The following is a 12,543-nucleotide window of genomic DNA, read 5'->3' as shown; positions in this document are numbered from 1 at the left end:
TGGAGGATGAAGTTCACATGGTCCATTAGTCCTTCAGATTATTTGTTCCCATACATCTTTGATTTTCTTCATTCTTCTTTGCTTAGGATGCAGAGAGACTAATAGCTGCACCTTAGAGGGCCATTTGCTAGTTTTTAAGACCACTATCATTGCTCACCACAGTAGGATACAGAACATTGCCTTTGTAAACTGTTATGAAAATAAGGTGGTCCTAAGCCTGAAAGCCCAGTGATTGATTACCTGAAGGTATTTGGTTATAGCTAAGAAGTTTTCATAAGTTTGTACCTTGATTGTTCTACTACATACATGGAAATATTTACAACACATATAAATACCTATGTAGAAATATGCTCTACCAAACCTATATAGTCATGTGTGTAGTACAATCTGTGTACCCATATATATTCAGCTTGCCTGTCTGCCTGTGTCAGGATAATCTTGAAATGTTCTTTTTGACAATTAATGTGATGCTGTTTCTCTTCAATTTGTCATTTCCAGCACAGTACACCATATGATTCCTCACCATGGCCATTACCAGTCCATTTCAGCTCACTAATGCCTAGGATATTGGTCTTTAAGCATTCCATTTAATTTTTCCTTGATTCATATTCCATCCATTCCATATCCAAAATATTAATGGATGTTTGCAGCTATTTCTATTCATTTTGAGTCATACCACATCAGCAAAAGGTCCTGAAAGCTTTACTCCACCCACATCATTTAGGCCACCTTTACTTTGAGGAGCCAGTTCTTTCCCAATCATATTTTGAGTGACTTCCAACTTTAGGAGCTCACATTCCAAACAATGTCCCACTGTTGTTCTTAAGTTTTTATTGACCCATTTTTTTCCAGAAGTAGATCACCAGGTCCTTCTTCCTAGTCTGACTTAGATGAGTCATGGATCAAGGACTTAAAGTGTTTAAAGAATCATTCAAATATTAAAGATGATTTTGAACATTCTCCTGTTTCAAAAAGAATGTAACTCAATATTTACATAAGAGCTAATTTTAAGTACTTAAAAGAGACTGTTTTTTCCTACATGCATTGGCTTTTAGATTTGGGCTATGTGTGTATGTGTGTATATAGTGTTAGAAGCTCCAGGAAAATGTGATGATAAACTCAAAGATAAAATATAGGATGAAAACTGGATGAGTAATTATAATACTACATACTCTTTTCCAAGGACAGCCCACCAGCTTTGTCTGGCAAGGTAGCCAACATAGGTTGTGAGGGACAGTAGCAAAAGATGGTTTTGGCTTTCACACAAGGGGCAGCATCTGGATTTAACTCCTGTGGAATGACAGACTCTGTCTCCTGAGAAAGGCCTGGACTCTGGGCTGGATACAGAACTGTTCTCATCTTTTCAGTACAGAATCTCCTTGGGCAGTGGCTGTCCAGAGACTCAGCATTCCCTCTCCCTCCAGCCCCTTCCCATCAAATAGAAGAATGTGATACTGATGATGTCTCAATGTCAAAAACATTCTTCCACACCTCTTCTTTCAGATTTGCTTAGAAGAAAACTAACATTTTCTACTATGAAAGAGTGAATTGATCCAAAATGAGAAATACCAGGTGAAAGGGGCAAGGAAGCTAAGTCCCTGTCTCCAAAGCAAGAAGCTATTAGTTAAATATGATCATTTTATGTACTTAGAGGAGAGCAAGTGCAAGTCTGTGCAAGGACCGTGAGATGAGCCTGGGCTTGGACTGAACACTTGGCCAGCTTGTCGTGAAGGAATATTTTTCCTGGGCCTGGGGGCAGCCTGAAGAAGCAGCAGAGCTGCTGTTCCCAGCTGCTTTGTTTCTTAGCCTATCTGGTGGCTGTTCAGGTCCAGGGGTCCCATGCAATGATGGGGAAGTAAAAGCCAGGGCCTAGTGCCAGGCCTGGCTTTATGGGTGTACGAACTGTACAATCCCAAGCTTCGAAGTATTCCAGGCTTGGTTTAATGCTTTGCAGCTTGCATCTTGAAAATCTTAATAATTTTAAACAAGGGCTTTCATTGTCATTTTGCAACGAGCCTTGAAAATTATGTAGCTGATTTTGCCTGGTTCTAAGGAAATGAACTTATTTCAGGCATCCAGGTCTGCATCATAGACATGGACAAAAGCCCAAAGGCAGTGGCAAGTGTAGGGACTCAAGGATCTCTGTCTCTTGCAGGGCCTTGAAATGCAAGAGACAGAGAAAAGAAGGGCCTTCAGCCAGGTAAGAATGTAAGAGCCACAAGAATCGAAGGATGGAGTCATATGGAAGTGTATCATTTTTCCTGATACCTAAAACGCCACCAGTTACACACTCTAGTATTTTAATTACCACCAAGAAAGCAAAAAGGCTTCTGATTGTAACTATACAATGCCACGGATTATCAGAAACACTCCAGTTTGAGGCTGTTATATAAGAAGCATTTATCTTTGAATCTCAAAATGTCATACTATTTTGATATCAATCATTCAAGTTCCTATGAAAACCTGAAAAGATTTGGATACAAATTTATTCTATTGTGTTTCATTAAGAATTAGAGAAATGTCTTCCATTTTTCCATCTTGAAAAATGAGCCAGTAATAAACCACTGTTCTCTTTCTTGATACAAAACCACTTACAGGGCCCAATGGTGTGGCCGGCTTGTTACCCCACAAAGCAGAGAAGGATTCCCAGGTGGTTTCCGACGTTTTCTTACCATTGCTAGATTTAGTAGGAGTTTGTGTGCTTTGCACATTGGTGTTCTACATAAAAGGGCTATTGTTTGCCACTCTAGTCCTGTAGGCACAGAATGACTCTTTATAGAAACAAAGCCCTCAAAGGAATCCACAAAGAGTTTTTGAAAGGCTGCTGCAAGTGGATGGGGGAATGACAAGGGCAACATGGTGACAGCATGCAGTGCCGCAGCTAAGTTTGCTCCCTAGAAACGTGCTCCTGCCCATGGCCAGCCCTATATCTACCAGTTACCACTCCTCAGTCACTGAGGGGCAAAGAAATGCAAAGTTGAGAAGATGTTTTTCCTTTTCTCTGGGGGTGACTGCCTTGGCTCCAGGCTGTGTGTGGGAAAAGGAAACAAGCACATGATGTTGGACACTATTGTCAAGGCCTCTTAAAGATGATCTGCCCTACCAGATAATCTATTTTTCAGGCTTTCTGATAAGATTTGAGTCCCTAGGTATTGTAAAGAGCTGATGTGCTCAGCTACTAACCCAAAGGTTGGAAGTTTGAGTCTACCCAAAGGTGACTTGGAAGAAAGTTCTGGCAATCTTCTTCCTGAAAATCAGCTATCGACATATATGTGTATGCCATGAGTCAGTCTACTTGACGACAATTGTTTTTTTTTTTTTTTTTTTAATTTGGTAGGACTTATTCTTCGCCTAAAACATTTAAGCAGAGAATTCAGGTTAGAGTAACACTGTCTTTGTTTATGAACATATTTAAAAATAAATATCAGTGTCAAACATGCTAACTTTGGCAAAACAGAAAATCTTGATAAGAAACACAATGGATGCACAGAACTCCTGTCAAACCAAAACCCACTGCTATTGAGTTGATTCTGACTAATACCAACCTTCATAGGGTTTCCAAGGCTGTAAATCTTTATGGAAGTAGACTGCCTCATCTTTCTTCCGTGGAACAGCTGGTGGGTTTGAACTGCTGACCTTTCTGGTTAGCAGCCAAATATCTTACCCACTGCACTACTAGAGCTCCCCGTCAAGACCTCATATCCAGAAGCAATTCCCCTCCCTGTGTCAAGCCAAGCTTTCGGTATGTGGCAGGGCCTGAGCTATAGGATCGGTGAGGAAAGAAGGGAGGGAAGCTCCTTAAGCATTACTGGGCCACTTGGAAAATTCAGAGGTATAAGCACATCCAGGCCCAACCTGTCCCGTATGAGCTGAGAGCTGTGGCTACTTCCCTGGGCTTCTTAAAAGCCTGATTTGAAGAGAGTGCTCAAGTAATCTTGTAAGATCTGTGTGAATGATTGACCATAAAGTCTTAAGCTTTTCTTAAACCTCACTTGTGGACAAAACTTTGCATTTCATGAAGCTACGATATACAATCACTTCTGCTACCTTACTGAGCTGCCACTACAAACTCTGGGTCATATTATTATCCTCATTTTATTAAGCACACCTGAGTCTAACACACCTGCCCAATGCAATACAGCCAGTATGTGGAAGAGCTGGGGCTTAAACGGGTCTTCAGTTTTCAAGTGACCTCATGGTCACTTACACCACTGAGATCTACAGATCATGTGACTTACCCAATACACAATATCCTAGTTATGAACACTTTGCATTAAATAACAAAATATTAGCATTTTTGTTGGCTGTCTTCAAGCTGGCCTCTGACTCATGGCGAGCCTATGCATGAAATTGGACCTTTGTGATCCACAGGGTTTTCATTGTATGAGTTTTGGAAGCAGATAGCCAGGAGTTTCTTCCTAGTCTGTCTTAGTCTGGAAGCTCTGATGAAGCCAGTTCGGCATCATGGCAACACAAGCCTCCCCTGACAGATGGTGGTGGCTGTGCTTGATGGGCGTGGCTCGGAATCAAACCTTGGTCTCCCACATGGAAGACAAGAATCCACCCATTGCACCACCACTTCCTTCTAAATCATAGTTTTTAAAGATTTTTAAAATGTTTATTTGGTCCTTTTGTTCCTAATTACTTTTTTTTTTTTTTTTTTTTCTCTTTCAAAGCACCCAGCAGAGGAACATGTAGTAGAGCTCCAGCTTTGTGGAGGGAGATTGGGCACCAGGGCTGCTACATCTGGGTGTGGGGGAACACAGGCAGAGCACACAGGCACAGGTGGGGAGTGTTTACTTTGAAGTACCATTCCTAACCCACAACCCCTGAAAAACTGCATTTTGACTGGACTTTTTTTTTTTTATTTTTTGGTGAAAATTAGATATCCAACAAGGAGAGCCACCACAAAAGATTTCCTAACAGCAGTGTAGTAGTTAAGGTTATGTGTCAACTTGGCTGGGCCTGGTTTTGAGTGGCTGGGCAGCTGGATGTAGTTATTCCCCATGATGAGACTGGCGATCAACCCCATAGTGGAGTCTGCTGGGAACAGCTGAGTAGCTGTTTTAGGGATGTGGTCTGCTTCCTGTATATAAGGAGAAGCTTTGGGAATGCTCTGCAGCTTTTTGGCATGCTTGGACTCTGCGTATAGCTGAGTCTTCATTTAGCAGCCTGCCATGTTTCCCGCAAATCTTGGGACTGTCTCTGGATTTGAACTAGTGGCCTTCTGTGTTGTTTGGTAATCCTGGGACTGTGCCATTTTGTCAATCTTGGGCTTGTTAGCCTCAGAAGCCAGCAGCTGCCTGAGTGAAGAGACACCTTAGCTCCAGTAGGCTGAGAGCAAGAGGCAGAGCTGAAGCCCAATGTCACCCAGCCCCTAGAGCTTGGCATTTTGAACTTGGATTTCTAGCTAGCCTCCAAAACTATAAGAGAATAAACTCCTGTTGTTAAAGCCATCCATCTGTGGTATTTCTGTTAGAGGGGCACTAGAGAACCAAAACAAGTAGCATTGTGGGATGGGATGGTATTCTACTTGATTATTACCAAGGCCTCTAGGGAGTGGTCTGAGATTATTCACTGGTAGTGGTGCTTAGGGACAGGTGCGTGGGGGATAAATGGCCACAGAGATGTTTTTTCCATCTCTATAGGATTCTAACTCAATTTTCATTTAACCTTTCAGCATTTCAGTGAAATTAATATATCCTAATTCATTACTTCTACTACCCCTCTGTCAGTTTGTCATACTGTGGTGGCTTACATGTTGCTGTGATGCTGGAAGCTGTACCAATGGCATTTCAAATACTGGCAGGGTAACTCACCATGGATAGATTTCAGGGGATTCCACACTAAGATAGACTAGGAAGAAAGGGCTGGCAATCTATGTCTGAAAATTAGTCAACCTTATAGACCATAACAGAACATTGTCCAACTCACTTGCTTTGGACATGTGGTCAGAAGGAATCAATCGCTAGAGAAAGACATTATTCTTGGTGAAGTAGAGGGCCAGAGAGGATGAGGGAGATCCTCAGTGACACGGGTTAGCACAACAGCTGAAACAATGGGCTCAAACATGTTGGTGATAGTGAGGCTGTTGCAGGACCAGACAATGTTTTTATTCTGTTGTAGATAAGGTTGCCAGGAGTCAGAGTAAATGCCACAGCAGCTAATAACAACAGCAACAATTCATTACTTGGATCATAGATTTTACAACATTTATGGCATCATTCTTTGATAATGGGTATTTCCAAGGCATGCAAAAGAAAAGAGAGGGCAGAGTTTTATTCCTGGTTGAACTAAATTCAACATGACACCCATAACTTCATTATATACTATCTTCATTACTGTATCTATCCTTGATAAAACACACATATTTTGGTGTCTTTGTCTCCAGCTAATATCCAAGTGATCAAGGATCACTATCTTTCCAAGCTACAAAAATCTCCACTATTGAATTTAAAGTGAGAGAATTAAATTCTAATGTATGATTAACTGTTTAACTTGTGGTTAAATACACACACACACACACACACACACACACAAACTGGGGTAGATGAAGAATATATATTTGCAAATATAATCTACCTCGGGATTCCATTTGCTTCTCTCCCATCTCTCAAACCCAGCTTAAATTCAGCAGCCTCTGATTAAAAGTGACATGCTTTCATTAGAGCTATAATATGGAGTTCTGAACAAGGTGACATCAGTTTAAATCACATTACTCACCCACAGGATCCATTATACTCAAATTTTCCCTGATTCAATTGCATCGCTAAATCTGTCAAGAGACAAAAATAATTTAGCACCTTGTCTCCTTGGACAAAGACGATCCTGACGGTGTAATTTTAAACAATGGAAACCAGATACTGACCCCTATCTCTGTAACACAAGGCACAGCGAGGTCTATCTAAGCATACCACTCTCTCTTCAATGTGGAAATGACCTCATATTGAACTTAATATACTAAAATGTGTTATCATGAAGATCATGCTAGAACTCCTAATTCCCCATATTTGCTTAAAATATTACATTAAATATGCAAGTCATATGATTATTCATTTAGTGCTGAGAGTAGAAATGTCCAACCTGGTACAGCTAGAGAGTATGTGCCTTATGACCTCACAGGAAGGGGGCACTGGAGATTCACACAACATTAGGGCAAAACTCTGTTGCTGTTACGTGCCATTGAGTCAGACCCAACTCATATAGCAGGAAACAAAAAAGCCTAGGTAAGCTTCATGTAAAAATTGGTGGCTTTGTTCCCAGTGTGAGACTTGGGGTGAATTCTTCTGGTGGGGTCTGTTCTTGGAGGGCATGGCTTACTAATTTTTCCCTTGCAGCTGGATAATATCTTTCCAATTATCAACAAAGAAATGAGAAAATTGATGGATATTTTGGTTGTTCTTCAAAATGTTGTAGTTAAATCTAGTATTATAAAATAAAACATAAGCTGACAAGGTGAATAAACTTTTTTGGGATCATTTAATCCATACTACAGATTCACTGACCAACTGAGTATGTACAACTTGATCACTTATTCAGTAATGAAATCATCAGTGACTTTTCATTTTATTGTGAGAAATACTCCAGGCCAATGGGAACACCATGAAAATTAATGACTATAATGGGAGACACTTTTGGTCCCTGAAGTAACTCAACCAAGGGCAGAATATGCAGTCAACTCACATCCATGGGAACAGGATGAGAATCAAAAATTGTTTCAGTCAGCCCCGACAAGAGAAAGTAGGGTGAGCAAGGAGTCTGAAAGTATGGTGGGTGGGCTAGAAAGGAAAATATCCTCTAATTGAGAAGATTGGAAGGTATTTTCATGTAAAGGACTGAAACAGGACAAGGGTTTTCTACTGGGTTTAACGACGCCATTTAACCATAGCACTCTTATGTGGAATTAACTGTAGAAAGTGAATAGATCACTCACCTATATTAGGTGAGCAACTAGAGCTTATTATTTTGCTACCTCCAATCTGATCATTGTGATCTTAGGTTTTTAAGTAAACCTTACATTCTTTTTAATTTGTTTATGTAGCTATAAAAGTTTGCTCCTGTCCTTCTAGGAACAACAACAATAACAAAATCATCATATATTGGAAACCTGCCTTTGAGCACACTTTAAAGAACCCAGTCATAGATCAGTACCTCTAAGAAGATTTAACTCCTCCTAGCCCATTTTAGCAGAATCTACTCTATAATATTCTGTGATTTTATGGTAAGATGCCACTATATCGTTGATGTCTGCTCAATGTTAACAGTGGTCAGGGTACCTTTCCAAAGATAATGAGCTATAGTTACTGTACAAAGATACTCAAATTCTCTGCAAATTACTCTCATTTTATCATGTCTTTGGAAACAAGGATAAAAAATTTTGATCTCAAAGGAAGAAAAACTAGAAATATGACAGACTAGGGGATAATGTTTAGCTAAGCAGTTCATGGCATTTTTGAAAATAATTTTACTTTAAATCAAAATATATTTTCTTCTATCATTATTATATTGCTCTTCACTTTGAGTTTTTGATTTCTTACTTTTATACAAATCCAAAAACACATTGTTTTGCCATATGTCTGCTTCCTTTAAAAATTATTTTCAGCCAACTGATGGTAATTGCTGGCACCATCCTGTCAAAGGCTTCCTGTGGAATTTGGGGTCACTGGACATCAGTGCCTACCTGGGGTTTGATAGTTCAGTGAAACCATCTGGCAGCCAGCGTTCCAGAAAATCTGAGGCATGTAATTACTGGAATCCACCCGGCCTCCCTTGGGGTAAATGCGGCTCATTTGCCGTTTGTTATAACTGTGTAATTTATTAAGGAAAACAGAAAAAGAAAAATACTGCTATGGTAGAGATAAACAGCTAAAACAACAAAGGTCTGGGCAAACAATGGCAAACATGAAGACATCATAGACAATTTTCACACTTATAAATAATGCTTAAAAGAAAATCACATTTTTGATTTATCAGAACAACTCACTTTTGGATAGACTTTCACATCTGCTGTGAAATTTCATATTTTATTAGGCATACAATCAAAATTATATAATAGCCATTTATCTCTTAGAGATGCCTGCTAAACTAAAAAAGCACCAGGCACTTATTCCACTTAACACATAAGGATACTTGACAAACTCAATTGCATGTGTCTTCAAGTAGCCTAGACCAACTGATTCATTAAAAGAAGACATGTTATAATGGATATTGCGTTCTGTAAAGAAAAGCAAAGATGTATTAAGAAACTGTGCCATCAAACTCTCACAGAAAGACAAGCAATAAATGTAATTACATCCTGAACCATGAGGCTTTGGAAGCAGATGTTATATTAGCCTATCAGTAGTTTCTACTTTCATTAATGTTCTACAGATGGAGACACTGCCTTTTTATTTTATTTTATTTAAAGAAAAACCATGATGAATTAAAGTATGAATCATTAAACAAATTGACCTCAATTGCCACAGCCACCCTTGAAATATTAATTTTTAATGATGATGATGGCTTCTCCAGCCAAGAAATGATTATGGAAAGTTTAACAATACTTGGTACATTTTTGGAGACCAGTTTCTGATGAAAGGAGGTTTGTGAAAGCATATGGAATGCTAGAGGTTATGTATGCTGCAGGCGAGGGGGAGGGCTAGTAAATCCACAGTCTTTCAGAGCCACCCTGTGGATGATGGGGAGAACAACAATGCAATGCCACCACCCCATGCCAAGGATAGATAAGCAGCTCTATGGTGTTGGAATAAAAATAAGTTGAGGTGCAATAGCCCCCACCCTAGAAAAGAAAAGAGCAACAAATCAGCTCAGAGCTCATCAGCATAACAAAAGAAAAGCAGACAAAAAGGCTACTGCCTTTAATCTTTGATGTTACCTTCAGCCACATTGAAACCTTGAAACTTTACAGGCTGTGCATAGTTGATCATTGTGGATAAATATGGATGGATATTAGTGGTAGCACCTACATATTTATAAGATGCCATCCATGCCTGCTCATCTTCTACAGTAACCAGGCCCTACAAACACAAAAGAAGGGAACACATGTCCATGAATTCAGTGGGACTCACTCATATATACTGCAGACTTCTTTACAAAGGCATTTGACTGCTAACCAGAAGGTCAGCAGTTCAGCTCTGTGGAAAGAAGATGGGGTGATATACTTCTGTAAAGATTTACATACAGCCTCAGAAACCCAGTGGGGGTCATTATGGGTTGGAATTGACTTGATGGCAGTGAGTTTGGTTTTTAGTTTATACCCAAACTGAAAGATAATAAAGACTTTTTCAATTATGCTAAAGGATAATTTAAAAAGTTAATGTCTACTGTAGCTCTAAAGAATGCAAAAGGAGGTAAAAGTAAAATATTAAATCTCTATTTTCAAAGGACTTTAAAACATTCAAAGAACTATATTGAGCCTCACAGCCATGCTATGAAATGAGTACAGCAGGTATCCTCACTCCAGTATTGGTCATATTTTCACACACTGAGGACCACACATTGGGGACCACACCTTGCATAACATTACTGTATAGTTTAAGCCCCATATATAAGTAGTTTGTTAAAGTTCATTCTTCTATTTTGGAAAAGGATAGCAATAATGGTAGCACAACATGAAAAACGTCATCAATGTCCCTGAGCTGTAAATGTAGATGTTATGTTGGCAAATGTCTTGTTGTGTATGTTTTCACCACAGTGAAAGTTAAAAAAAAAAATAAATAAATAAAAAAGTTTATTCTTCATAAAATCTGACCTTATATATCAAAAAAAAAAAAAAAACACACACACAAAACCCAACCCACTGCCATCAAGTCAATTCCAACTCATAGTTACCCTATAGGACAGAGTGGACCTGCCCTATCAGGTTTCCAAAGCTATACATCTTTACAGAAGTAAAGTCTCATTTTTCTCCTACAGAGCAGTTGGTGGGTTGTAACTGCCGATTTTCTGGTTAGCAGCTGAATACGTTAGCCACTGCACCAACAGAGCTCCTCATTATTTTAAGGAAAAGTGCAGATGCCTGAACAGGGACTTGAGCCCCAGACCCTCAGATTAAAAGTCTGATGCTTTATAAACTAAGCTATGCAGGTGCCAGTAAAACTGTATTATTTTGCATAGAGGAAAAGAAAACAAAAACTTTTGGTTTATTTCTTGGTAAATCAGAAAAAAAATCAGTAAAATGGACAAAAAAAAAGCCTTCAAAAGTTTAACAATTTGTAAAGAATTTTGAAAAGCTAAATTTCCTGCATAGATTGAATATAGATGGATAAACTACTTAGTCACATTAAAAAATTCCTGAGAGAAAAAATAATGATCAGATCATTAGTTTGTCTCAATTGTTAATAATCTGGGCACTCTAAGTCATCAAATGAATTTCACCAATGAAAATCTGAGAGAAATAATTAAATAATGTCATTTTATTTATTTATTAGTTTTGCAGTGTTCCCTCCTCTCCCCTCCCACCCTGATAACCAACAAAGAAAGTTTCCTTCCATACATAAACCTTTCCTTGACTTTTTACAATAATGAACTAATATTTGTCCTTCTGTGATTGAATGTTACTTTTTTAAATCCTTTTTTTTTTTTTTTTTCCGGTATGTCCTGACTCCTTTTATTAGAGCAGGAGCTATGTCTGATTCCTTTCTTGTGTGTTTAATGGTAATAACTACCACAAGTATTATATGCTGGGCACCAGGTTGAATTCTTTGCATGCTCAACCTCATTACCACCAGGAATCCTGTAGAGTATGTATCAGAGTCCTATCCATTGATCATACGAGAAGACATAGGACATGAGCATTAAAAAGTCTCAGTCAAAGCCACTTAAGTAATAAAAAGCAGTGACCCAGATCACAGTGACTCCAATACCTTAAGAAATTCTAGCATGAGAAAGGAGAATATACTCACAAACATCTGGGAGGAGGATTGTGATAAGATTTCCTCATTATTTCAAATTTAATGTTTAGACATAAGAAGATAGGACATCACTCCAAATAAGAAAGGACCCCTCAGAGAGCAAGACAATGTTTTCTGAAACTATGAAGTGTAGGAATCAAGATACAAGGCAAATTTCTGCATGTGAGTGTTATCAATTTTCACCTTCATATAATAATATATATTTACTAAATAAGAGCACCTTGATGATTATGAAGAATTTTGGGTAAAAGAGGATAAAAGAAATTACAAATGTAACTCTATTTTCTTTATCAGAAAGCCAATGTTTAATAACAATTAAAAATTATAGCACGTACGCAATGTGTAGGGAGCTTTGCTAACCAGAAGGCTGATTGACGTTTGAAATCCACCAGCCACTCCTCGGAAGGAAGACTGGGCAATCTACATCCGTCGAGATCTGCCTCAGAAACCCAAGGAGGGGTCACTATGAGTCGGAATCGACTCGATGGCAGTGAGTTTGGTTTTATTTTTTTTTAATGCAATGTGAAATTAACCAATGATCTTTCAGAATGTCAGTGTCGTTGGGACAAAATCACTTTTCCATTATGCTAACACATGGATTTGATGACTCATTAGGTCATTTTTATTTTCT

The 12,543-nt window shown here is 38.8% G+C and overlaps 1 protein-coding gene across 1 annotated transcript in view; it reads right to left on the bottom strand.

Moving 5' to 3' along the window:
• The window catches only part of PLCB4 (phospholipase C beta 4), a 295,192-nt gene that overhangs the window by 107,877 nt on the left and 174,772 nt on the right, over positions 1-12,543 (bottom strand). Inside the window, exons 20-23 of the mRNA XM_042782935.1 lie at positions 9,875-10,016; positions 9,130-9,214; positions 8,681-8,805; positions 6,724-6,775 (exon numbers count right to left, since the gene is read on the bottom strand). Coding sequence (XP_042638869.1) covers positions 6,724-6,775; positions 8,681-8,805; positions 9,130-9,214; positions 9,875-10,016 — 404 coding nt within the window. The remainder of the gene's footprint in view (positions 1-6,723; positions 6,776-8,680; positions 8,806-9,129; positions 9,215-9,874; positions 10,017-12,543) is intronic.

Source organism: Orycteropus afer, unplaced genomic scaffold, assembly GCF_000298275.1.
Source record: "Orycteropus afer afer isolate SDZICR_OR568_19922 unplaced genomic scaffold, OryAfe1.0 scaffold00529, whole genome shotgun sequence".
In the NCBI taxonomy this organism is placed as follows: Eukaryota; Metazoa; Chordata; class Mammalia; order Tubulidentata; family Orycteropodidae; genus Orycteropus; species Orycteropus afer.
The sequence above is the reverse complement of the archived record's forward strand: the minus strand, read 5'-3'. Positions and strand labels throughout refer to the sequence as shown.